Raw genomic sequence first — 27,764 nt, 5'->3', positions numbered from 1 at the left:
CACAGTTTGTAGGTATTCATTTTAGCATCTCTGTGGTGAATGGAGTATTGGGTCCCAAGGATGGATCTCATTCTTCACTTTGGAAAACTTCTGAAATGTGGTACCTTCTTCATTTAGATAGAACATTTCTGGAGTTTAAGGCAAACTGTCTCATGAAAAGAACTATACTTAAAAGTACAAAAAGCAGTTAAAAATAAATTTAAACAGAAGTTCTTTAAATATAAAAACAACATAGGACTCTAAAACTCTCATATATGATATTCAGATATAGCTCAGTTTATCATATTTTGAAATGCGAAACCAGAAGTCTATTTAAAATTTTGCATTGGCAAATTGAATTGTGAAAATCAAACAGGACTTGCCTGTTGAGCCTGGCATCTTCTTTATGCCAATGCTACTTGCTCTTGCATCTTCCTGTAACATCAGTAGCTGACAGAGACAGTATTCTAAAAGAAATTTTTAACAAACTTTCTGTGATTTTTGTGTTACTCTAAGTACAAAACTTCAATCAATACAACAACTAGGTATTGATTTCAATTAAAGTTCTTTGGAAGTTTCAAAATTTTCTTTTAGATCCTAAGTACGACCCGCATGAAGATTGGATTTTCCAAAGGACTCTAAAACACTTGAGACCTTTCCTTTTGCACTAATAACGAAGGGATAGTTGCCTTCCCCAAATTCTTGTCAAATTAATGTGGAAGGCTTACAGTGCTCGTCCCTAGTGATGCTTTAAGGACATCACCCTTAATCGGGCTGGCATTGAACTCTTGGGTAAAGCCCGCGCTGGTTTGCTGCTGCAAAAGACAATTTGAGGAGGAGCGCGGAATCACCGTCTCTTTCTCCGGGGGTGCCGCTCTCCCGGGCAGACCCGTCTCTGGCGGAAAAGCGCGGTTTGGATGCTGGAGAGGCTGCGCACGGCTGCCCTGGGCAGGCTTTCCCCGAAACGCCTGCTCTCTGCCCGGGGAAGTTTCCGTGCATTCCCTCCGGGGGCTGCCTGGGCCGGGCTCTCTCCTGCCCTGCCCTCCCCTGCGGGGCGGGACGGGACGGGCGGCTCCGCTCCTCCCGCTCCTCCCCGTCCCGGCCGGGATGCGGGGCCGGGGCGCGGGCGGCCGCAGCTGCTGGGCGTGAGCCGAGCCATGGCCAACGTCAAGGTCGCCGTGCGGGTCCGGCCTCTGAGCAAAAGGTGCGGGGGGACGCGGAGGGGCACGGGAGGTTCTGGGGGCCGCGGCAGCGGAGGGTGATCGGGAGCTGCGGGTCCTGTCCGCCGGGGAGGGATCGCCGCCCTGGAGCGGCTTAGCCGCGGCTGAGGGTGTGACGGCAGGAGGGGCGGCAGCCTCTCGCCGCCTCGCTAAATAGCTCGGAAAGTTTGCTTAGAAAAGTCACCCAGTGGAGCTGTTAGGCTGACTTCCCTCTTCCTGAGCTCCCCGAAACAGGACAATTGTCATACAGTGTCCAGGAGTCTTCCCTTCCCCTTCTGTTGTTGCTGTTTTTTCCAGCGGGAGGCAGAGCCGGATATTCCCATTGTCGTTCAGCTCCGCTCCCTCCCCGGCTTGCTTGGCTCCAATGGAAATCCCAAAAGCTACGTGTTACAGCTGGAAGACAACTCCCACAAACAAGAAGATGCCGTAGCACAATGCTCTGGTGTTATTTGTATATAATACGTGCTTAAAATTTTGCAGGCTTTGGAAATTCGGAGTGGAAAAGAAAGAGAAAAAGCAAGCAGCCCCAATGTCAGTGGCTGGTAATTTACTCCTCCTGTTAAAGAAATGCTATAGCACTCCAAACAGGAATGGTTTGAAAAGTGGTACAAGCTCTGAGGGCCAGTCTTTGATTTGATGCTGCCTTTTTTTTTGGCACGAGTCCCTCACGTTGTCTTCTGAGTGCACGGAGTTTTGTGATAAATAACTCTTTCATGCAGTAGAGAAAATGATTCTTGAAGAGTTGCTCAGCCAGAAAACTAGCCTAGTCCTTTAGCCAGCAGTACACTAGCATATTTTGGAGTCTTTTGTTCTTATTTGGCTATGGATTTTTATTTTATTTTCAAAAAAAGACACCAGAGAGTTTTGAATAAAATTAAAAATCCCACTCAAAATGAGTATTAATAGAAAAGGGAAATGTGCAAACTAATTTACAGATTTTCAACACCTGTAGAAACAGGAGCCTTCAAGTCAAAGCTATCTGATTTTAAAAATACTCTGTCCATAATTTTGTTTCAAATCATACTTGGGTTATGTAGCTCTGATTTGTTGTACAGTGGTCAATGGAACAGATTTTAACAGATACTAGCCTATTTTAAGAAGAGCTGCAGCATTGAAGTAAGCTAAGTTTAACCTTTTATTGCTTGGTGTTGCTTTAGTCATGGATATATTACTTGATTTTTACCATTATCTTCCTTTTCACTAGATCCTGCTTGGTGAGGAATATTGCACCACATCTGTCTTAAGGTTTTTCTGGGGTGGGTTGCTTTAAATAGTGAATATGGCATTATAGCAATAAACAGCACCTGTAACTGTCAGATAAGGTGTGGTAAACAGGAAAGCCTTTGGTGTAGTCAGTGTGAGCCAGTTGTTTGGTGAATGTAGTTTGGAGAGGAGGGTATGATCAGAGAGGTGGGCAGCTTCCTGCACATGGGAGGAATTAATCTGAGGCTGAAACAGAAATGTTTGTATGAAGGTGAGAGTGGAAACTCAGGGGCTAATGGAGAGAGAAACTGTAAAGTAATTCCATCTACTCAACTCATGATGGTGTAACAGATGGGATGGGAAGGGAGGCAGAGACCAGTCTCATGGTGTTTGACCCCAAAAGCAATAGGCCAGTGGTTCCTTCTACTGTGCTGCCTCAGCTGAAGTCAGCAAAAGCATTTTAAGATGGATTTTTATATTTTATAAATGGGAAGAGGATGTGGTTGTATATTCTCTGTGAAGGCTCTGACGTAAGAACTTGCTTTCTAGCCTTGAACAAAATTGTTCAAATGTAATGACTTAGCGGCAAATACCAAATATATGAAGGCTTCAAGTAACCTTGATAGACATGGGAAAAAATTCTCAGTGGGCTTAAAGGCCTGTTCTCTTCCAGCTTCTTACTGTTTCCATACTATCCTCACACAAACCCCTTGCCATCTCTATATACACACTCTGCAATTGCCTTAACAGGGTACTCATATTGCCACAGCTTCTATGATCTTTTAGGTGTTTTAAAAAGGGACACTTCCTGCAGCAAAACAATTCAGTTCAACTGGATTAAAGTATTGTAATTTGTACACTCTCAGTTCTAGCCAAAAATACTAAACCTGGCTTTTAAGAGTACCAGAAATTGGAAAGCTGCAGGCAAACTCATGGGTCAGTTGGTTGTTTCTAGACTACCATGCAAACTTCCTCATTGCTGCCCTTCATTTAATTTACAATGGAGATGAACATTGGTTTTGCATCTGAAAAATAACTGAAAATTCAGATGTTAAAAAAATGTTAATGCAGGAGCTGTCAAACTTTTTGTTATTTAGCACAAGGCAAAGAGCAGTCTTTTTGTTCTGCACCTGTATGGCACCCATCACAGTGCATTCTTTGACCAACAACTCCTATGGCCAAATAATCCATCATAGATACAAAGCAAGCATAGTTACACAAAATGCGGTTTTTCCATTGCCTGAAGTTTAAACAGCCTGTAGCCAGTGTTCTTCATAATGCTATCAGTCATTCTGTAATAGATTAAATGATTTTTTTATCACCAAAATATAGTATTGGGTGTAAATTCAGTCAAATATTTTCCCCGGAGTAGCATTTTAAACTCTTTATTACACATTTACTATTCTACATACTAAAAAAAATTTGTTTCTTTATGGTTACATGGATACTTGCTCTGTGTAAATATGTTTCCCCATTAGAATGAAATATGGAAGCCTGAATGGGTACATTAAATTGTCTATAGCCATAGGTAATAATCAGGTATTAAACAGGAGCTGGGAACTGATGAAATCCTTTTATGGTTTATTTCCGGACATCTTAATGCTTGGTCTATTGGATGTCAGACTTTTGTAAGGAAAGTGTAATGTTATTTTTGGCTGTCAGTCAGAAGCTGTTGATGGAAACACTTTGAATGCTAGCATGTAACTATGTGAAAGAGGAATGCTCTTCCTCTTTCTTTTTTGATTCTTCTGTGGAGGATGCCAACACTGCACTCTGCACTCTGGTGCTATGATAGGAAACCTTACCCTCCAGACTTAGAAATTGTGTGACTGGCTGAGAAAGTATTCAAGTATTTCAGCACTGTGTCCAGGGCTCTCTTTGTGCTTGGGTAGCTCACTTAATGCTGTGTTGGGTGTTTGTATGTTACAGAAACCCCTGCAGTGTTGGACATGTCCTTTTACTTTTTTTAATGCAGGCCAGCAGAAACAAATGCTAGTTTTTATGTTCTACTAGGTTCAAACATGTTTGTCCCTTTGCTGTGATAACCCATCACAATTCTAGTACCTACTTGGGGCTGCTGATTGCTCTTATTGAGAATCTCAGCCCTGTGTTATATAGGAAGAGAGAGAGGGCTGTTTGTGCATGGAACCCCTCTGGGAGGGGAGTGACCAACATGGTCAGGGCAGTATGGTCTTGGGACCAGGATGGAGCAGAGCTGCCTTGTGCCTTTCCCTCCCTGATCCACTACATCTTGTGGCCTCCATCCAGCTGGTTTCAGCTCATTTGTATGTAACCAGGGTTCAGTCCTTTATCACAGTGTATTTGAGAACTGCTGCATAGGTCAGAGATAGGAAAGAAGAACTTTAAAAAAAAACAGTGTTCTATACCACAAGGAAGAGCCTCATTCATTCCTATAGGATTCTTTTCTTAGCATGCACCCATGACTAGAAGACATTGCATTTCTTCATGAATTGTGGATTGAGACCTGGGTAAAATCATTCACAGCAAATTTGTTTGGTTCATTTGTGAAGTTATAGTGTTGTTAGTTAAAAACTTGACACTGGGACATCCAAGTTGCCTTCTGAGGCTTTTTGAAACTTTAAAGTACTTTGCTTCAGGGATAGTACCCTGAAGTTTGGGAGTTACTTGTGCAGGACCGAGCAAAACATAACATATATTCTGCTGTTGAAAATATCATCTCCGCTTTTCACCTGCTTCTCTGGCCCAGGAAAGGAGAGAGTTCTTATTTGAGAGTCTTTCCTGGTGTCTTTACTGACTCACAAATGAACTTTTCCATCCTCTATGACCCTCACAGGCATGTCACCTGAAAGAGTTGCTAAACAGATTAATCAATCCAAAAGCTGTCCTTTGCCTTTTTTTCTGCTTTGCATTGTTTCTGAGCTGTAACCTGAAGCCTCCTGGCCAGTTATGTATTCCCCAGTCCCCTCAGGAGTTCTTGACCTTGTCCTCCACACTCTGGCAAATGAAAGCATCAAAGAAATGTTTGGGCAGTCCCAGGTGGCAAAGCTGAACCACACTTCCAGCAGTGCAGGTGTTTACTATCACAGTCTGAGCTGCTACAGTTGTTTCCCTCATTACTGCTGCTCTGCATGACATATTCCTCTAATTGCCTTCCTGGAATGCAGCAGTTGATGAGGCTTGAAGGTAGGATGGGAAGGAGGAGTTAAGTTTGAGGCCCTAAGAGCTCAGGTGAGCAAGCCCATACCTGGGAGGGAATTTTAGGGAAGGTTTCTCACTCAGAATTTCCAGAAAATGGCTTGGGGTGGGAGGCTGACCTAAGCAGTATGCTGACCATAGCTTCACTGAATAGTAGAGAAAGGAGCTCAATTGATGGGTGCATCGTGATGTATTTTAAATTCATTTCTATTTAAAAGGAAAGCTATGTGGAAAAATGAAATTACTTCCAGATCATTTTAGAAATGATACAAAGTAAATCATTATTAGTTTTTACTTTGTCAATTAGTCTGCTGTGCCCTATCTCCTTTGTTCTGTATAATCACATTGCAGTAAACAAATGAAAGATTATTTTGCAAGGATGAGTTATTGCTGTTTTATAGACTGTGCTATCAGCTGTTCTACATGTTCATGTGTAACCACAAGAACTTAGATACAGCAATGTGGTTTACTGCTGACAAGAGTGATAACTTCTTGTAAATTTTGTAGAAAACATTCCTTGAATCCTATGCATAATAGATGTTAAATGCTTTATCAAAATAAAATTAAAGCAACAGCAGATTGGAGCTTGTTGTTCTCCTTCTTGTATATTTTAATATATATAGTCCTTGTGACTTTGATGCTGTTGTCCTCTCACACATAGAGAAATAGCAGATTTTATCTACTTTTATGGCCTGTGGTAATTAAGTGTTGTTCCTCTGTCCCCTTCTGTAAAACATGGGTCTTGGGATTGGTATGTGGGAGAGAGATGTCTCAGGCCTCCAAGTCTTTTGCTGCTTGAAAATCTCTATGAACTGCATTGTTTATGCATTGCTCATGATTTCAAGCTTCTTTTCCACAGAAGGGCTGGGATTTTTAAAAGAAAAGTTGAGATTTTAATTTTGGTTTTATAAAGAAAGTCCCTCTCCAAACAAATGTATCTTAACATTTGTATATCCTGTTAAGGTTATACTGACATATTTTCCTCCCTCTGTTAAATTAGTTATTTTCTTAGTCTATTATTTAAATTTTCATGTAAGCTATCATTGAGGTGGCTGCCCTTTTCTCTTAGCATCTGTACTTGGCATTAGCAGGTGGTTTCCATAAGCCACATCTGTTACTTTATAAAGGGTATGGCATCAGCAGCTTTCCCCAGATCTATTTTTCTTGAAGTTGCATGAACCAGGTTTCAGAGTTTGATAAAGGGCAGACTTTCTAGCTTCCTAAAAGAGCAGAACTCTGCATGACCCTGAGATGAGACCAGCTGGTCAGAGCATGGTACTGATAACACTGGGGTTATAGGCTTGAACCCTATATGGGCCATTCACATAATAGTGGTTTCAAGGAATGAAAACTGACTTCTGTATCCTCATTCTGGTTTGCATAGAAAACATGGCATTTGTGCAAGATTCCTTTGATGCAAAAGTTTGAATTACACTATGTCATTGCTCAGTAAACAGCTGTGAAATCAAGGGTGGATGAAAACTGCACTGACTGGACTGTAGCTTTGTTTTAAATCCTCTTTATTTCATGCTTTTCTAAGTGTTGATTGATGAAAAACAAGTGTTGACAGATGAAAAAGACCTTTTCCTCTCCTCTTCCCTCCTCCTGTCCATGTCTTTACATGAAAAGAAAACATCACTATTCCACAATTCAAAGCACTCCTGTATCAGCAGGAGTATTTCTGACTTGGATTTATCAAGGAAAATGCCTCATGTTTATATCTGCACCAAATGTTCATATTTTTATTGCTATATAGTATTTGCACAAGAGAATGAGGGAAACCACACAAGAATAACAGTAATCACTAGGACTGGTGATTTTTGACTTTCAGATTTGTTAGGCATTATGAGAGCCAATGAAAGCTCCATGCAGCTGGGGGGAGCCTCGAAAAATTACTTGAGCAGCCTGTCTCATATAGCAGCGTGCTGTCTTGCTGAACTCTGTGTACTTGGCTTCAGTAGAGAGTTTAGAATTATTTATAAACATCTGTTCTGAATTTGGTAAGAGGATTGCTGACCAGCTGTGCACTCCCATTTGCAAGACACAGTGAAACAGTTTTGACTTTAAAGAGAAATATCCAAAATGGTATTGGGTAATGAGAATAATGAGAAACACTGAAAATGAGTCTTAGATAAATGTACTTGATTGTTGATACTTTATTTTTACATATAAAAAAATCCTACATTGGCCAAAGTGAGGATGTTCATACTATTAGCACCTTGACTTCGATGGGTTACAGCAGCGGGTATAAGGATAAATATTAGGCTCATCAGTAGAGCGCAGAAGCTGTAATGGCTGAAAGCTTTGACATTCTCTACCATTTCTGATTAGCAGCATGGACTCTTAGTGCTCTTCTCATTGCAGCCTGGGTCTCTTGACAGGTATATCCTCAACCCATTTTCCTGTGATAGTGTTCTCTGAAGACTAGCAAAGATGAGAATAAGCCCTGCATAGTTTCTTTGTTGGCCAAGGTTAGTCAGTCACTCAAGAAGAGCAAAGATGGCAGCTTCTCCAAATCCTTCTGCCAAGGCTGCCAATAAACAAGAGTCAGAGGCACTGTATGACATAGTGTTAATGGAAAGAAAAGATAAATCTGACTAACTGAAGTTTCCCCCATAAAATCTTTAGACTTCATGTCCAAGGGAATAGTTGGGCTAGACTTTCTTCAAGATTATACATAAACTGCAGGCATGGTGCTTGCATAGGTTTGCCATTAGATGGCCCAAAGTGTCCCCAGGTACAAGTAATAAATGTCTGCCTTACTTGTAGGCTGTCATAGGTGTGGGTCACGTCCTGGGAAGTGACAGTCCAAGAGACAGCAGGAGTAAGTGCTGGTATACATCCTGCCACAGAAGGCTACTTTTTATTCTGGAAGAGCCTCTGCAAGAGGGGAGGGATTGATATTCTTGACACACTACTTTTGAGGGACTATGTTTGAGATTGAGGGACAGATTGAGATTGGGTTTGGAGTTAGAGTGGTGGGAACTGGCAGGAAAGCATTAAGCATTATTGCAATGATTACATTGCAGGGTTGTTTTTGAAGCTTCTTTAAAAAGCCATTTAAGACTTTTCTTGTACTTGATTTGTATGTATTGGCTTTGGTATGTTTGATTACTTTGGTGAGTACTTTGCTGGCCTGTATTTGTAGAAGCTGTTTTGTTGCATGATGTGTCTGCTGCTAATGACTACAGTATTTTTGCTTTATCACATGTACATGTTCTTAAAACAAACAGGCAACTTTAAAAGTCAGCTTCCTTTGTTCCAAGTGCCTGTTATTTGAGAGGGTGGAGAAGTGTGGCAAATTTTAGAATGTATAAAAAAAACAACTTCCCCCTTTCTTTCCACCCACTGCTTCCTCCAGCTCTGCATACCTCCTTGCACTTCTGTGCTCTGTGTCTGAACTCATCTCACTGAGATTCAGCAAGCTGTGGAAGTGTCCCTCTCCGGGGTCTTGATCCTCCCATGATTCTTTCCCACCCACTCATTCTTACAGTGTCTTTGTCCCTGGGGAGTGTTGCATTAGCTTTACATCCTGTCTGCAAAAATGATTTTTCATAGCAACAGCAAATTATATGAGATATAGCCCTTTGGGCTGCCCATATTTTCTGGACTGTTGTAGCAGCTTTGTTTCTGACAGGTCTCCCTTGTAGCTCCCCATTACAGCCCTGTCACTCCAGTCACTCCAGTGACTTTAAGTCACTGTTCTATTGCTGGGTCTGCATTTCTCTAAAGCTTTCTGTGACTGAGAAGATGCAGGTCTTTCCTGGTACAAGCACCATCAAGTGGTGTTTCTACAGCTTTATCTTTCTACAGGTGATTTGTTTTCATGGAAAATAATTTAGGAGAGGCATTTCCCAAACAGCATGCATTTTTCTAGAAGTGGGGGAGAGGAGAGGATGGGGAAAATAAGTGTTGGGACCACAGTGACTTCTGAGCAGCAGAAGTCAAGCATGTTACTAAGAGAGGTGTAGTTTGAATTTGATTTTATTAGTACAAAAAATACAGTTTTCATACCTGTGGAGCAGAGCATCTATTCCTAAGGATGATGGGTTGCTTTATCATTCAAATGCAAGCTGTTGCACTTGTGTGTAAGACTGTAGTGACGAACACAGGTTTTGCTGAGAGAGCTTTTTTAGTGTTTGCAATTTGGAGTTAAGGTCAAAATATCTAGAACAGCTGTGAGTCTGTTTTTCCTCCTGGGCTTTAGATAGGACACTATGTTTTCTTTCCCCAGGTTCTTTGTTTTGTACCTAAATGAAGCATGATATAAATATGTGTTTACAGGGAGTTCAAATGCATAGTCTGTAGAGCTGGCAGCTACAGGTTGCTTGCTTTGTGCTCCCTGGTCTCTGGCTGTAAGCTGCAGCAGAAGGGAAGGGTCTCTGTTCCCACCACCACGTGTTCCTGCCTTGTGTCTTGCTTTGGCTCAGCAGCTGTGTGACTGCTGGGCTTAGTGCTCTAGAAGGGCTTGAGAGTCCTGTGACACTTTGATTATTTATTTTGGTGTGGGGGAATGTTTTCCTGATCACAGCTGATCTAAGTCATTGCATGGGTGAGTGATTGCTAGAAAGTAGAAACACATGTGGGAGGCTGGAGCAGCAAAGAGAAATCGCATCTTTCAGCAACAGTCTGGAGTTAAGATAAAAGTCTGGGTGCTGTGAATATGCACCCAGTTGGGGTGAGTTCTGTCCCTGTTTTCTGGTGGCTTTCTTGTTCTGTGAGACTCAAACAAAGGTACTTGATTGCTGCATTAAACTTTAGGGGTGCATAGTGTGAGATCTTTGATGCCCTCTGGTAAAAGGTGGCAATTTCATTTTGTGTTGTTTGTATTTTCCTGGGTTTATGTTTATTTTAATATAAGTAGATATGTAAATATGAGTATTAAGTTTTTTATATCCAGATTTTTTTTTGTATCTCAAAGATTTTATATTTGGAATTTCTTCTTTATCTTTAATCTTTAGTAATGACTATAGCCTGTGAGAGATCAGTCTGTAAGAAATCACAAAGTCACTTTTTCATGGGGTTATGTGTAACACGTGTGGACTGAGGGCAGTGAGTTTCATGTAATTATTATAGCTTGGGTTGAGACCACTGTTTGTTGCTGAGGTTGCCTTACTTCTGCAACTAGAATACCCTGGCATTTAAAAGGATTTAAAGCTTTTCCAGATTTCACCCATTTGAGCACAAATGCTCTATTCATGAATGCCTGTTTCAGACTAGGTTGCTTAAAATTATTTTTAAGCTTCACCCAGAGCTGTTCAGCTGCTGCAGGAGATAAGGTTATGGGGAAATTATGTTCTGAAACATATAAAAGCTACTTAGGGGGACCTTTTATTTGAATTTCCCAAATTATTTTAAAATTTGAAATCCGATGTGATTCCCATCTCAATCTACCCATTTCTGCCCAAGTTCTAAATCATTAAAACTCTTTAACATGCTCAATGAAGACTTGTAATAGCATAGCAGGTAAACATTTTAAGGGATCTGCTTTCTCTCAGCTTGAATTCTCTAGTGTTGAAAATCACGTTTGCATCATCCCCTTAAGTAAAAAAACCCACCTCATTGTTTGAGCATTGCTTTAATAAGTTGAGCTCAGTGTTGTGCAAGTCACAATTGAAGCCCAGGAATGGGACCTGAGAACAAGGTCTTCTCTCTGGTTTATTCTCAGTAATCTGTTTGCTGACCTCAGCACGTGTCCAGGCAGAAGCACTGGTTTACTTGGGGAGTGTACACATAAACTTGGGTTAGACACTGGAAGAACTGACAAGAAGAGCAGGATTACGTATCTTTGGAGCAGAGACATCAGCCTATGACTAGCTACAATGCAGCAGGAGAAGGGACACAAGACATGCAGAGCAGTTGAAGACTGCCCTGGCCAGGATGGACATGATGCCAATGAGAACACATAGCAGATACCTGCAGGGGCTGATGTGTGTGCACAGGAGGAGAAGCATAGGAACACAGTGAACTATTCAGGCTGGTAAGAATGGAGCATTAAGGACTAAAAACTAAGGATGCTCCTGGTATTGGGAAGCAGGATAAGGCCAATATCATACTTGGGCAGTGAAGGAAAGAGTATGTGTAACCAAAGCAAGCTCTCTCCTAAAAAAATCCCCCTGGTTTTCTCTGTCTGCTGCTACTCTTAAAATATTGTGAAATTCTGTCAAAATGTCCCATTGCCTCTTAAATCAGACCTGCTGTACAGGGTAATTGTCAGCTTTGTCTCTTAGCTGACCTGGCAGAGATTTGTACATGGATATCGAAGTCCCCTAAGTAACTTACATTGGAAAGCATTTGCTTGTCAAAACATCTATGAAGTTTCACGTGTCCAGGTTAAATGCATCAGTTGCACATTCCTAGCTTAGGTACTCACAGCCTGTATCCTTAGACACTGTTCTTTGTTCCTTTGTTCTTTAGGGAGCCTTATGAGACCTCTGTTCTGTGCTCAGCTGTACGTAGTGCAGCATTTGGTACCCAACTGTACATAATATGCTTCCCCTTCTCTTGGGATCTGACTTGGAGCTCTGGTGACTGATGTATTGAACAGCTGAACATTCACAGCTTAACCAAAATCTCTGGGAGCTGTCCTTGTATTTTCTGTGTGAAGAGTCATGTGTAAATATGTACTACAGGAAGTACCAAGTTCAGTCTGTCTCAAGGAGGGTACCTCAGAAATCAGTGATGTGAAGCAAGATCCTTACTTTAAGGTAAAGGATTATTTCTGTCTGCAAAATGGGAACAGCTATGTTCAGAAATGTGCTTAAGACCTCTTTATGCTTGGTAAGCTCAAATGTCACAGTGATGGTCTTCATGGAAGCCTTAAGTGTCCTAAGGCGTTGTTTTGAATCTTGTTTTGCAACAGAAAGCATGGGGTAAAAACTGGGAAGTGGAGAGACCCAAAGGCAGGGGATGATGTGCTTTTGGCCACCTGGAAGTCAGAGCCCTCAGTGAAGGCAGATTGTAATTGGTGGGGGGACTAAATACTTCTGCACACATAGAAAGGAATCTGTTAAAGGTCTAGGGCCAGGAATGAGCAGTTGTCAGCTGGGTTTGAATTTTTTAACTCTTGTTTCATCTGATCTCATTTTTAACTGACCTCATGATACTGATCCAGCTGATTATCAGGAGATAAATATACATCTAACCCCAAATGACAGCGTGTCTTCACCTTAATTTAATAAAATTTGACAAAACTGCACTAAGGACAAAATTGTTTTTATTTCTAAACCAATTTCTTACAGCTTTACAAAGATATTAGGCTGCATCAAAACTTTATCAGAAAGTTGCATCTTAAAAGATTTGTCAGTATCAGACCACAAAGCAAAATATAGAGGAAATATAAAGCATCTTTGTCTTGCTCTTAGCTTCTCAGTACCAAAGGTGGAGAAATAGGACACTGACCTCTTCTTCCTCTGTTCTATCCTACAATGTATTAAAAAATCCATTATAATTATTGAGAGGGATAAATAAGAACATTGTTATGTTCAGGTAGCTATCCTGCTGTCAGCCCAGAAATAAAATTAATTTGGTTTGAGTTGGTTTTTTGTTTGTTTTTGCTTTGCTTTTATTTTGGGATTTTTGCTTGTTTGTTTGTTGGGATTTTTTTTTAATTATTTTTTGGGGTGGGTTTTTTTCGTGGGTTTTTTGTGGTTTTGTTGTTTTTTTCCCTTTTTTTTTTTTTTTTTTTTTCTTTTTCCACATACTATTCTCATTCTTTTCTAACAGACTCATTTTGGATGTGGAAGTTGTCTGTAGTAGTCAGTCATAGCTGATTCCAATGACAGATTTAGACAGTAAATATGAATGCATGGTCCTTTGCACTTGAGAAACAATCTTGTCCGTTTGCATTTCACAACAGTTTTTTTGATTTTATTGTTTGTTTGGCACTTTTTTCCCCCTAAAGGGTACTTTTTGAGGACTACAACAAACACTTTGGATTAAGTGGGAAAAATCTGACAACTCTTGTGGCTCACAAGTCTGTGACATGGATCCCTACCCCACAAAGCACAGCCAGTCTACCAATACTCCACTCTATTTCTTGTAAAAGCAACACCTCTTAAACAGAAATAAATTACCAACAATGTATTTAGGAAAAACACTTCAAAGATCTTTAATCACCACAGTCATGGGATTTTTTTTAGCCCCTTGCTTTTGACATACTTAAATGCAGATCTGCAAATGCTATTTTATGACACAGAGTCTTATCTGTGTATATTTGATATCTGAAGTTTTTGTTCTATAGCTCTGATTTGCAGCTTGCTAAAGTAAACATAAATTTCTGAAGTTTAGAAATTTGACATGCACCTTTCTGTTTCTTTATATTTTAAATTAATTTTTAAAATGTGTTCTGTTTCCAGAGAGAGAGCAGAAGGAGGAAGAGTGATCGTAGAAGTTGATGACAAAGTGGCAAAAGTCAGAAATATAAAGGTATGCTTTTTGTTGTCTCCTCTTTCCCATATAAGAAACCTGATATTCTGATGATTTTCTCTGTTTGATTGGCTATTGGATCATTCTAATAGAAATATTAAGGGAGAGGTTTAAACTGGCACAGCCCTAGAATTATTGCAGTGAAAGTGTGGGAAAGGATTGTTTTCATTTGGGGTTAGTTTATGTATTTTGGCAGGGGGAGGGGTGGAAATTGAGAAGGGACATAACAGGTAGTTGTCTTGTCTTGTCTGTATGTTATATTTATCAAAGCTTCTGCAATCCTGTTGCATGCCATCCTTCAAAGCTGCTGGTAAATTGTTTAGGATTTTTGCATATCTTGCTGTTACTAACATCTGGATAATTTCTTTCCCTGTATCTCTCCTCCTTTCATATTTCCCCTCAGAGTGCAACTGATTTGTATGGAATAGAGTAAATTGTGGAAAGCTACAATTCAGGCCTTGGTAGAAGACCAAGAGCTATAAGAATAAACTGAGTGTAGCCATCATCTTCCTTGAGAGCTCTGGAGCCTGCATGTTTTTTTCTGCTTAAGTTAGTGTGAATGTTGAGGCTATAACAAAGGTACCAATTAGATCAAAATTACATGTATATGGTGTTAATTTTGTATCATGTTTTGACTTATTACTCTCCTCCTTTGAGTGTTTATAAGCTTATCTGTTTTATAATCAATCACTTGGGCAAGATTATATGGAAAGATTTATACAATTCCTTGAATTTCAATAATTGCTGACTGTTGTGGTGGAAAGGCTTCACTGTCATTGTTAGTAGCCCATAAAGGTTAAGTTTGGATTGTGCAGTCCCAGTGACAGAAGCATTAGCTTGCAACTGTGACAAAGCAAAGGGGAAACTGGGGAAGAAACCTGCATATTTAACTATGCAGTGGGAAAATAGTTTTCTTATCACCTGGGGCCTCATTTCTGTCATGTGGTTCTCTGTGAAACAGAAGAACTTCAGAGAAATATCAAAAGGTTTATAAAGCTTTCCTGCCAATACATAGAATTTATGAAGATTAGCTGAATTATGTCTATTGTATGTGTCTTGGGGAACCTTAGCTGTAGTAAATGAACCCTTCAGTAAAAATGCTCTAGCAGGTTTGTCATGGGTGTCTCCACCTCACTCTAAGCACCAAAGAAAATTGAATAAAGAGGTTTAACTCTTTGCCATTCCTTTTCCATAAGACGGATCCTAGATAAACTTCCCATTAACTTGGAAAATGCTTTTTTTGGGTCAGCTTCAGAGTGACTTGGTCTTTCTGTCTTTTTCCTTTTATTGACAGGTTGACAGTAGATTTGATAGCAGCTGGGACTCAAGAGAAAAAACTGTGGCCTTCAGCTTTGATTACTGCTACTGGTCAGTTGATCCTGAAGATCCAAAGTATGCATCTCAGGAAGTGGTGAGTGATGCTTCATGTCCATATTCCCATCCCATTTTGTCCTTCATAACCACATCTTCAGGAAGATATTGAGATGTAGAATACATAAGATGTCCTTTTCTATTCTGCCCCTATCTTTTTCTTATTTTGTTTGTAATACCACAGCACTCAGTCCTTCTGTCTGAAACAGGCACAGTAGGAATGCAATACCCTTGTTTGTCAACCAATGCACACTTTCCTTTGATATGTTACATTTGGCAGTGATCCTTAATGGTGATGATCTGAGGACTTTAGCTTAGAAACAAGAAATTTTTCAGGAGTAGGTGTCATGATCTAGACGGAGAAAGCTCTGAAAGAACATAGGAGTGTTGAGGTGATTCTTTTAAGAGGCTCAACATTGAAGTAATCACATTTTTAATGGTTGAAAATTTTACTTACACCTTATTGTTCAGAGATATTTTCTTTGGTAAAGCATCAGAAGTCTTTTGTAACTAGTGGAGACTCCTTCTGTCTTCAGAACCAGAATTTATGTCCTAGGCTCCTGCCTTCCTTAGCAGACACCTGTCTTTCCAAACCAAGACAAATTTGTTGATTAAAAAAGAAGATTGAAGGATTTGGTATTAAAATATTATGTTATTGCAACTCTATTAATAAACAAGGAATTATTGATTCTACAAATAAATACAGTGCACAGCAAAGCTATCGAAATATTTCATTATATAAGTGTATGTGTTTTGGCATTGAAATCAGGTTTTACTGCTGTTCTGTCTTCCAAATTATACAAATTTAATTTCTCTCTCTTGTCAGTACAACTGTTCCTAAATTTTGATCTGTATAATTATGTTGTTTTTCACAGAAATTATCATTTAAGACTGAGTTAGTCCTGTAAAATTTGTATTTCTGGTAGTGATGAGCACAGGACTGTTTTTACTTTTGGGAGTCAATATTTGAAAAACTGTCACATTTGGAAATTACCATAACTGTAGGTGAAATTCTTGACTGTGCTTTTTTTCCTTCCTGGTACAGTAGTTTGGAAGATGCGTTGTGAGCTTAGGAAGTGTCATTAGGGTTTAAAAAAGAAAATGGTCTTTCTGAAGTACTTGGCACTAGATAAACTTCTATTTTAGGGATTACAAAAACCAAATCTTTAAATGTTGATTTGTTTGGGTTCCCCCCAGTCCCACTTATATCTTCTTGTTAGTTCTGATTTTGTGTTTGTTGTGAGTTTGTCACATAATACAAGTAGAAGCTTGCTTCTTAAAACTGTTGACAATATAGTTGGCTTTCTAGCTGGAATGGTTTAGCAGATGAAATGCTGATAAATCCTGCCTGCCAAGTTAGTTTTAGGTCTATTCTGTGAGAGAAATTATCAGAACTGCCAAATGGAAAATACAAATATTGACTTCAAATGTAAATTTTTGTTTTTGTTGTTCTTAAATACAAGTGTGACTGAAGAAGAATGTAAAATGTAATATAAAAAGTGATTTTCCTTGCTGGGGTTGAGTAGTTGTTTCAGATGCTGTGGAGACCTCTGTATTATCTTGTAATACAGTTTTATCTGACAAAAACTGTGAGGGGGAAACATGAACTCCTGGGCCATAGAAAATTGAGAAATGGGCAGTAGTTCCTTTACTTGTGCCTGATGCTGACTGAAAGGACATCCAGGTCTGCTCTGTGGAACTGCTGGGTTACTGAGCCTTGGACAGATGTCTTGCATGAGATAAGGAAAGTCAGAAGATGGACTGGTGTTTTGAAAGGCCTGGAGCCATGAGGGAATTTCTTGGGCTTTTCTCCTGTCTTTGTGATTGTAGAACCAGTAAAATGTACTTGAAGTGTCCTTGAGAAGAGGCTTCTGGAATACTGCAATCTTGCCATGCTTTTGGGCATTTTTCTGCCCTCTTACACTGCATGAACGAATTTATTGTACTGATGCCACGTTTGGAATCATTGCTTCAGTGCTGAGCTGACAACAGCGATGTTATCAGCAGCCAAAGGAGGTTCAGTACCACTGTCATCCTGTAAAAGCTTTCTTTCATGAGCTGACCTTGGATTACTTTTTCCTTGAAGATGTCCTGCCAACTGTTATCATATGTGATTGGTGTCTTGGTTGAGGATGAAAAGTAGACAAAAGTATCTGTCTTGAGATTAGTTTTTGTAGAATGCTGTCTTTTAGGAAACTACTTCCCCACCCCCCACCCCCCCCCCAGTAGATGGATGTATAAAAATCAAGTCCTAACAATTTCTTCAGTTAAGGATGCTGTGACAGTGTAACAATAGTGGGAGGGCTGCAAATCCTAGTGTTTTAAGCAGGATTTTAAAGATACAACTCTCCTTCTCTGAATACTTCTTACAGTTTCTTCCAAATGTTAACATTGTATACTTCAGGTTCCTGTCTCTTGCATTTCAAAGATGTGTACACACAGTAAGTTTTATGCCCTATATACTTTGATCAAAGGCATTTGTAAGAGGCTTAAGCCACACATGTTTAAGTACTTTCAAATGTTTGGAAGATGAGTTTGGATTTCTTGTTCTGTTAATAAAGACCATTCTTTTTCTGCCTGTACCTGTACTTGATTTGCATTTTCGAAAAGGGAACTACATGTTTCCCATCTTGTATGTTTTTCCCAATACATTTGTGTTAGTATTAAAAAAAAAAAAAAAAAAAAAAAAAGTAGGGAAAGTATTTTTATTTTAATTTGGGAAAAGCAGACCTTGCACTACAATAAACTGAGGAGGAATTGGACCAATATGGTAAAATCTGTAATGGTCATGTGACAGATTATATGCCTTTACTTTCATTTTTTAATAGCAGTGAAACCAGAAGTGCTTTTCCCTGAAAAAAGCTGGACAAAAAAGTCAAAAACATAAATTATTTTTAAGTGTTATTATATCCATTTTTTTTAAAGGCTGAATTTAAAAAGTAATTCTTGTATCATGATATATATATATATATATATATGAGCTTCCTTGACTAGCATTACAGAAATAATGTAAGCCACTTTCTGTCTCTAAAAAGATGAAAGTTTGCTAAATTAAAAACAAAGCTGATTTTGACTACTGGAAGAACAACCCATCACTGCTGGTGTCTGGGAAACAGGCTTCTTAACAGATGGAACCTGTTGGATAGTGTTTGGTTTTGGAAGATGGCTTCAGGAACCCATGGATAGTCTACTCTTATTTATGGTTATTCTCTCATTTGAAACATTTGAGGAACTAGATATGAGCCAGAGTTCTGGTTTCTTTATTTCTCTCCTGTGGTGAAGTTATATAGTTTTTCTAATGATCATCCTGTAACTTATAATCTCCATTTAGTAGTTCAGTATAAGTGGCCTGAAATCTTAGACTTCCTTTAGAAGTTGCATAAATTCTTCACAAAATAGAAGATTTTTGAATAGGTCAACTATACAAGCATTATTTCATTTTCCAAATAAGCTGAATTTTACAATGTGACCTGTGTTTTTTAGGTAGCCACACTTGGGAGATCCTTGGGCCTGTTGCCTTTGTTTTCTCATTGGGAATTTGAATACTTTGTGTTGATACTGAGCTGAGGTTTTCATCCTCTTTCACAGATGAGCAAATCTGCCTTCTTATTTGAAAGACAATTTTTTTTCCTAAGTGGATTTTTTGATGTATAAACAGAGTAGAGAAATCAAGAAACACCATAAGGGCAGTCTTATTGGCTAAATCAACCAGACCTATCAGCCACCAAAGGAAGAGGGAAAGGAAACAGATCTGCTAAATCCTTCTAAACAGGGAGAGATGAACCAGGCACCAGGGTTTCAGCCCAGAGAGAAAGGAAGGAAGATTAAGAAATTATGTGGGACCAGAATCCATATTTATTTGTTACCAGAATAGGTAACAAACAAATATGGATTAAGGAAATGGATGGAATATTTGATGTGCTAAGTATGAAGTGAGAAACAAAAGGAAATTATAAAATATTATAGGCATTTAAGAGAAAAAGGTCGCGCATGGTTTTCTGATCTTAACTCTGCAATTTGTTACGTGCATTTTCAATGTCTGTAAAAGAGTGAATGGTTTTCCAAAACATTGCTGTCCAGATACAGTTATAGTCCTAAAAAACAGCCCACAGAAATACCAAATTCAAAAGAGAAAACAAAACAAACAACAACAACAAAAAATCAAGAAAACAAACAAAATCACAAAAACAACAAAACACCCAAACCCACAAAAGTGTGTTATACTTGAGGTGATGCTCCTTTTCCTGCAATTTTTGAGACAAAGTGCAGATTTCCTCTGTCACAGGTTGATGCAGAATTGGTTGAGTCTCAGAGAGGGAAAATGCTGATTGTCTGCACCTGTGCTTTACCACTTCCAAACTATGAAGTAGTTTTGTTGTGTCTCCCCATATCCTTGTACTAAGGTTTTTTTGGGAAGTGATTTTGATTTGGTACAAAATCTTCTTTAGTAAAGGGGGGAATTTTGTGTGATTATTACTTCCTTCCCACTCCCTTCCTCCCCAAATATCTTCAGGAACCTGTGTGTAGTTCAGGATTGTTTTCCAAAGACCATCTTGGAAATCCATCACTCTTTGGCCATTATATAATTATGGGGCTAGCCTTTCCTAGAGATTCATGACATATTTTCATTTTGCAGCGAAAATGCTGTGTGATGATGTTATTTTAATGTTTTTTGGGGTTATAATTTTTATTCTTACAGGTAGACTCAGGCTTGCTGATTCTTTTTGCTGGTTGAATGTGATAGTTATTAAAGAAGTGCTGTAAGACATTTACAGTTGTCTCAGAAACAAACCTCTAAGTTTAAACTTACTCAAATTTTTGTCTGGCATTCAATCTTTTGAGCTTCCCTTGCAAAACCTAAAATAGCTCTTAGTGAGTGTTTCTCCAAATCTGTTTTAGCTCCACTAAACAGAGGAGAATGTTAAAAAATGTTGCAACAATTACATAAGAGCTCATTTAAATCCTACTGATGAAAACATATATTTCAGCTTGAGGAGAAAAAAAAAAGTTTCAGCAAGCACAGTTAGGCAAAATCATAAGGGTATTTTGCAGAAGAGTAAGAAACACAGGAACACATGCAAGCATTAAGTATTCTTGTAGCTTCAGTCCTCAGCTCCCCTGCAGCCACGCTTCCCATCCGGGTATTGTGCTCACTCAGTACCCGGGGTGGGCAGCCTGACCCACAGGATGTGCCAGCAGGTATTTACACACAGAGCTGCCACAGACAGCTGATGTGGGCAATCTGTTCCTTTTGATAACAGCAGTATGTTCCATGACTAATAGGCTTTGAACAGCAGATATAATGAAATCCAGAAAAGGTTACGTTCCCAACCAGCACTGATTTCAGTGGGATCCAAAACTCCGAATGGGTTTTCTTGAAATGCTTTCTGTAGCTTAGTTTTTCATACCTTAGTGTAATAGTTTAATGGAGATTATAGTGTTAATAAGGGAAATAATAATTTAGACTTTAGAATTTTTTCCTCAGGCTTCCTTAAGAATTAAATGAATTATATTCATATCAGTCAAAGAACTTTACACTTCTGGGCTTGACCTGATAAGTGTGTTATTTTGGTTTGACACAAAATATTGGGGTTATGCTGGTGTGAATATTCCTTCAGTGTCTCTCTGAATATTATCATTCTCAGTAATACTGTGACTCTCAATGGCCGTTCTAACATATATGCATAAAAGCCCTTGACCAAAAAGGCTGTGGCCAAACAATATGTCTAAGAAACATAAGAGTGCACAGAGCACTTTCATGTTAAATGAAAGTGATTACATACTCTTGCATATTTTTCCCTGAAAGAATACATTGTCTTTTTTGAAGAGAACTATCTGCCTATCAAAGAAAAAAAAAGTATTCTTTTCAAGATTTTGTTATGGATTTCCCTGTATGTAGGGGTTGCTTTGTGATGTGTCACATGTGAGGAAGTATTACCTTAATAAATCAGGATGGTGTTACAGTAAGAAAGCAGTAAGAGGATAAAAACAAATCTTATTGCAAATCTAGTAACTGCTTGTAATTTCTTGGCCTTCTTACCCTACACCTTCGTATTCTTCAGCACTGGTTTACTAATGTAAGTGAAAGAATAACTATGATCCGGTTTTTGGTGCACTTCCACTGTGCATTTGAGCCACTGAGGATTTTACAAGATTGTTCAAAAGCAAGACATGTTCAGTTAAAGGTTGTTTATTTCTAAACTTTATATAGCCAAGTAACACAGGCTCTCTTTGCCTGTCTGTCCATTCCACATGCGTAGCCAGGAAGAGATCCTTTCTCTTCAAACACATGATCTAATTATGTCTGTCTTTGTTTATAAATACATTCATTGGAAAAAATATTCTTTGCTCTGAAGGCAGAAATGGGGATTACTGATGGCTCATGTGATAGAACAGCCCTGTGAAGAGTTTTATTTCATTTCTTATTTGTTTAAAAAGTATCCTAAGTTCTTTCCATCATGTCTGGCTTTGCAGCATAGCTGGGTTTTATACTATTTCCAGCTACAAAAAGTAGTTGGGGAAAGGGGCTGACAGGCTTTTTTTTAGTTGCTTGGCGGAGCATAACTGAAAAGTGAATAAAGAAACAGATGTTTAGGATGCAAAGTTTCCAATATAGCACTAGGGTTTTTGGTTTTTTTCCCCCAAGGGATTTGTTTACTTGTTTTACATGTTTAACTGCAAAAGCTTAGAAAAGTTACACAACAGCATTGTTTGGAAGGAAAATATTGCAACATACTTTCCAACTCTTCATCAAAATAAGTCACTGTATTCCTTTCTTTTTTTTTTCTAAAATGCAAGCAAAGTCATGTGCTGAAAAACTTTACCTGGAAGACCATTCCTCTCTAAGCTGAGTTTGTGACACTTCCGTGCCTCTGTGCATTCCCTGCAAGTTTTAAATTGTCTTTGTCAATTATCAGGACAAAATCAAAATCTGTCATCTGTCACATGAGCTTAATTATAAAAAATATAATACAATGAACTTCTAATTTAAATATCTTGAAAAATTATTCAGGTTTTTTTCTCTCTGTCCTCTCCCCCTCCTTGTAAAAGAAGGGAGAAAGAGACGGCAGCAGCAGCTGTGGGTGTAAATGGCATTTTCGCACGAAATATTTGAAAAGCAGTAAGCATTCCATCCGCAAGATTTTTTTTTCCTTCAATCCAGAGTGAAACAGAAGTGAAAAGGAGAGTGTGCTATAAGAAAAAGGCTTTTTGTGCAATAATTGGGTCAGTATATAGCAGATTATGATGGAGGCAGGGAAGCCACCATGAGTGCATGTTATAGATCTTCTGCCAGCAGCACAGCTGCTGTGTTCAGTTTGTGATCAAATAAGGTCATTCTTTCTGACTATACCAAGACTTCTTTGCTGAAAACTTCTCTGGGCATTATTGTGAATAATTGCAAACTTCAAAGCAGGCTTTGTTGAAAGACAAAAAGAATCAAGTTGATTTTCAATTTATTGAGGCATTGAATTAATTGCTAGAAATAGTTATATAGCTGTACATACTCATAGGCCACTGTAGCCTGATGCAGATACATTTCAAATATGAAGCTGAAACAGGAGTACACAGGAAAGGATTAAGCTGAGGGAAATCAGTAAACTGTTTAACAAACAATGAAATTAGACATTTTCTGACTGTTCCATCTGCTAATGCTCATGCTCACTGATTGTTTCCCTGCTAGGCACTGACCATTGCTTACTAGATACACAGAGCACATTCTTTACATTAGGCACTCAGTATAACTCACTAAATAATAATGAAAGGATCTGTAAGTACCTTCAGCAACTTAAAAGTAAAAAATAGTCAAGTTTTTTGGGTTGTGAGGTGTTGTACATGTTTGCAGTGAGCCTGCACATTCGCCGTCTGAATTACTTTTACAAATCTTGTGATTCTTGCGTGTATTACAAGTAAAACCAAGAACTTGTATAATGATCTGCAAACTTTCTGAAGTCACCTGCAAAATACACTTATTTGGATAGATGATTTTTTTCTTTTTAAATTAACTGTGGTTAAGATGTGAGATACAGATGTTTTTAAGAAAAAAAATCTTCTATATAGTTAAGCTGTATGTGGATGTTGATTGTTCTTTCTTACTTGCAGATGGACATTCACAGTTTAAATTCCTCTATGTAATCACACCATAGTTTTTCCTCCATGTTCATAAAATAGTGGCTTTTCCCCCCTTCTTTTAATCTAAGGACTATTCTAAACTCTTTCTGTTTTGCAAGCAGGTTCCCTTGTTCATCTGTAAGAATTTTCACAGCGTGACACTCACAGAAGGGAAGGTCATATTCGTGGTACTTCCAAAGTTGCAGATTGATCCAAGATTAGTCTTTAACTTGGGGTGTTTTTTCTCCAATCTTATCAGTGCTATATGAATAACTTTGGTTAAACTTGTCTTTTGGGAGCTGAAATTACTGGAAAATTAGGCAGAACTTCAGCTAAGTCTCTAAGATCATGTAGGTCTGTAAGTTCTGAAATCACTGGATAGAAGGATGTTGATAGACTTTCCTGGGAGACTGGTCCTCCAGCTTTGGAGATTTTATTCTCTGGGTGGCGAGATTTTATTTTCTTTTAGTGGGCAGCTTCCTTCTGAAAGGTTTTGTTGGGCAGGACTGTGCTAGCATTGAATAGTGAGATATGTTTATTGCAACAGCTGTGATCGAGTTCCACACAGCTTATTTGTTTATCTCTGAAAATGAGCCATGTTTCTGACATGTTGGAGGCATGAGATTGGACTTGCATGCATAAGTAGCTGAAGTCTGATAAACAATATGCATGTGTCCAGTTTCGCTGTTTATTGAAGTGTCTGGTATGATCAGCAGTTGTTCCTTTATATTATAGCAAAAAGCAGCCCTTCCCTTTTTTGTAAATTTGTGCTCACTTCATTTATCTTCAATAGTAGCTGGCTTTTAGATTTTTCTGTTAACTAAGATGCTATGCCTCAGGGAGATGTGTGTGTGTGGCCTTGAACACAAACTGAATGAATTTTGGTTGTATCTGAGCACCTGCATGTTGACGCCCTATTCAGCTTCATTTTTAATCAACAAAAAAGCCTGCCCTTGAGAACTTGTACGTGAAAAGCAAAATTAACATCTCCATTCAGTTGTGGCTTTTCTGACAAAGTAGTTTCTGATGGCAGTTCCTTTATATTGTGTAAGAGAGACTGAAGATGAATAAAATTAATTCAGCCTAGCAACATTTACATGTAGTCTCAGCACATCAAAATCAAAGTTCTGAGTGTCAGTTTAGGTTTCCTTACCCTCAGATGCACACACCAGCATGGGGAAGTTCTCACTCTCTATAACTTCAGTGTTACAATGTTAGGACATTCTCATCTGAAGGAGGGGAGCTGATGTTCTGTATTTTAGATTCACAAATGTATTTTGAGGAATGTCTTACCAAACTACATCACTGCCACATGAATTAGTTGATTGATAAGTTTTGGAGTGGACCATTTGAATCAGTCTTTGCTGGATGGGTCTCATTCCTGAGATGCTGAATGGCAACAGATACTTTCCTCAATTGATTGGGATTTTCTTATGTGTGCCTGTAAGGATTGATTGCTTTCAAAATTACTCCTAATAATGTTAAAATAGATCTCATCTTCTCTTCTACTGTTATTGCAAGTGTTTTCCATTTTCAGCCATCCCTTTCCTGCACACACATATGTGCTTAAGTGTGTGTACATGGATTGTGTCATCAATAGTGCTTTTATGGTATTGTTGGTGGGTTTTCTTATGAAGAGCCAAGTCTCTCTAAAGAGTACTCACCTCATCCCACCCTATGTGACAGACCTACAAATAAAACACCAGGTCTGAAAAATTAATCTAACAAAGTGTGAGGATCCAGACCAGAATTAATTAAAGTTGTCTAATTTTTTATATTTATGGATTTTTATTTTATTAGGATTTCATAGAAAAAGGTGGGTAAGGAAAGCCTTCTCTAGTTAGCATTGGAAAACTGGAAAGAGAAAATGGTAGGGAATTTTTTATTCAATGCAAAGTAGGCATACTTTCAGGGAAGTTTATATTTGTCAGTTTCACATGTAATTTTGGAGAACTGTCCACATCTCTGCATTTTGTTTCATTTGGAATATGACTAAGTGGGAGAGCCCAAATTACTGGTGCAAGACTGCTTTACGCTTTTTGGTAGCTCAAATTTTATTAATCCATAAATGTTCTGCAAGTTTTGTCTAGATTTTGATTTTAGTAAAAGATCTCTCATATAACATTTAAACTGGGCTTCAGTATTGCATCATCCATGAAAAAGCCAATTGCTTTGCAGAGAAACAGAACAAAGGGAGACATGTTTTATCTTGTGTTGGATTTTGCTGACTGTGTCTTTATGATAGCAGAAAGTGAATTCGAGCAACTGCTTGTAGATTTAGAAATAAAGAAACTTTTTACTGTTGTTGTTGAAAGGTTCATGGGTAATATGTGTTGTAATGCTCAGTGTGAAAAAATGAGATTTCCTGATGGATTTTAGAAGTCAAAAACCTCTAAGCAATGATTCATAGTCTTTTGAAGTGCATCCTATTGGGACAGTCTATGACCAGGACAGTAAAGACCACAATAATCACTTTGCCACACAACCGATGGTAACCTGAGTCCTTGAAAGAATGATCAAAAAGCTTGCTTGCATCATGTCCCTGAGAGCTGTGGTGTCTCCCTGTCTCCCTTTTGGGGCAGGAGAGGTGCATCTATGAGAGCTCCATCTGCAGAATAGGAAAGGGCTCCTTTAGCTGTGGGCATTGTGGTGCACATGCTGGGGCTTGCTTCACTTGGGCTTTGGAGCTGTACCTGCCTGTCACGCACCATCTGCAGGACCTCCCTGTGCAGGGCAACGCTGTTGGTGAAGGTGGATGACTGAGGTTACCCTACATCATGCATGCCATGCATGAAGTCATCATGCTGCTTTAGTAAGTGCTCTAAAGCCATTTTTTTCCTCAGTCTCTCTTATTTTGATGCTCTTATTTGCATCCTGTTTCTTAATGACTGGAAGTAATGGCCAGTGTAGTTCATGACTGACAAATATTTATTTCTTATTGAGGCATGTTGTAATCTGTTTCCTAACAGAACACAAGTTCTGCTTTGAAATGTATGACTCTCTGGAGTTAGTCTCCTTTTCATTACTTAAGCAAGGTCTGAAACCTACTTACTTTTGTCTTTTTTATGATTTTTCTTCTTTTTTTTTAAATTATTTTTTATTAGAAGGAAGAGCATTTCTCATAGCTGTTTTGAAGCAGGAGAAAAGATTGAATTGTGTTAAAGATTTAGAGAGAGAGTTGATAGGAATTTATCATTGAAGCAATGGTGGTTTTTTGAATTCAAATTCCAATCAAGTGAAAGGGTTTGGTGGAGCCAGTTATAATTTTAAAGCCAAAATTAATCTCATTTCTCTAATGATTGTGAAATGCTCTAGTCCACAACTTGAGGCTGTTATTTGTTCTTTTTCGATTGTTTGGGGTTTTTTTGACAGCTAACCCTGCTATATCTCTTTGTTATTTTTAATGTGTCTTATAGCTCTAAACAGCTCTAAACCAAGAAATTGAAACTGAATTTCCAATTCATATTCAGAAAATTAGCAACTGTTTTGATTTTTATGAGTGGAAAATAAGATAATTTAAAACCTGGGCTCAGGTAGCTTTTATATTTTTAACTTAAATTCAGCAGAAACTCAAAAGAATTGTCAATGTCTTGAAGATACATTTAGTCTGAAAACATAAAGATTTTGGGGGATTGCAGAAACTTGCTTTCAGCTATTCATGTTTTCCTTTACATCATTTCTGCGTGTCTGACTGTGCTCAGTACACCACAATGCTTTTATTGTCTCGCTTCCTACTGTGTGTCATTTGCATAAATTTGTTGCTTATTACAATATATGGAATGTAATCTTTTTCTGTTCCATTTATTATGAATGCAAGAGGCTTTCTGCAACTGAATTTCATTGGCATGTTGAGTTGAAAGAGGAAGCAAAAGAGACTCAAAGTTCATCCTGATTAGAAGGTCATCTTTTGCCCCTCATTTTATCAGCTAAGGGTTGATTTTATTTCTTTTTCCTTATAGCAAACTGAAGCTGTATCTGTACAGGCCCCACTTGAGGCCAGGGAATATTCCATGAGCACTGCTTGGTCATCCATAGTGCTAAACTATTAGAGTGGGTGCTGGTGCTGTTTGACCTGGGTAGCTGGTACTTCTTGCAATGATTTGTAGGCACAGCCCAGGAACTGGCAGAGACCAGGATCATTCCTGTCTGGCAGTTTTCATGTGGCCACTCTGCCTTGGAGGCTGAGAGTTCTTGATAGTCTGAACATGGGCTGTTCTGTGCCATATGGGCTGGGCATATTTTTAAATTGCTGCTGATGGGAGCTGACTGAAGAGTTGT

The 27,764-nt window shown here is 38.7% G+C and overlaps 1 protein-coding gene across 1 annotated transcript in view; it reads left to right on the top strand.

Moving 5' to 3' along the window:
• Positions 1–1,136: 1,136 nt before the first annotated feature.
• Positions 1,137–27,764, top strand: part of STARD9 (StAR related lipid transfer domain containing 9) — a 97,374-nt gene continuing 70,746 nt past the window's right edge. The window contains 6 exon segments of the mRNA XM_053980684.1: positions 1,137–1,183; positions 1,680–1,741; positions 11,997–12,049; positions 12,141–12,286; positions 13,937–14,006; positions 15,301–15,417. Of these exon segments, the coding sequence (XP_053836659.1) occupies positions 1,137–1,183; positions 1,680–1,741; positions 11,997–12,049; positions 12,141–12,286; positions 13,937–14,006; positions 15,301–15,417 (495 nt within the window).

Source organism: Vidua macroura, chromosome 6 (genome assembly GCF_024509145.1).
Source record: "Vidua macroura isolate BioBank_ID:100142 chromosome 6, ASM2450914v1, whole genome shotgun sequence".
NCBI classification, from domain to species: Eukaryota; Metazoa; Chordata; class Aves; order Passeriformes; family Viduidae; genus Vidua; species Vidua macroura.
The sequence above is the reverse complement of the archived record's forward strand: the minus strand, read 5'-3'. Positions and strand labels throughout refer to the sequence as shown.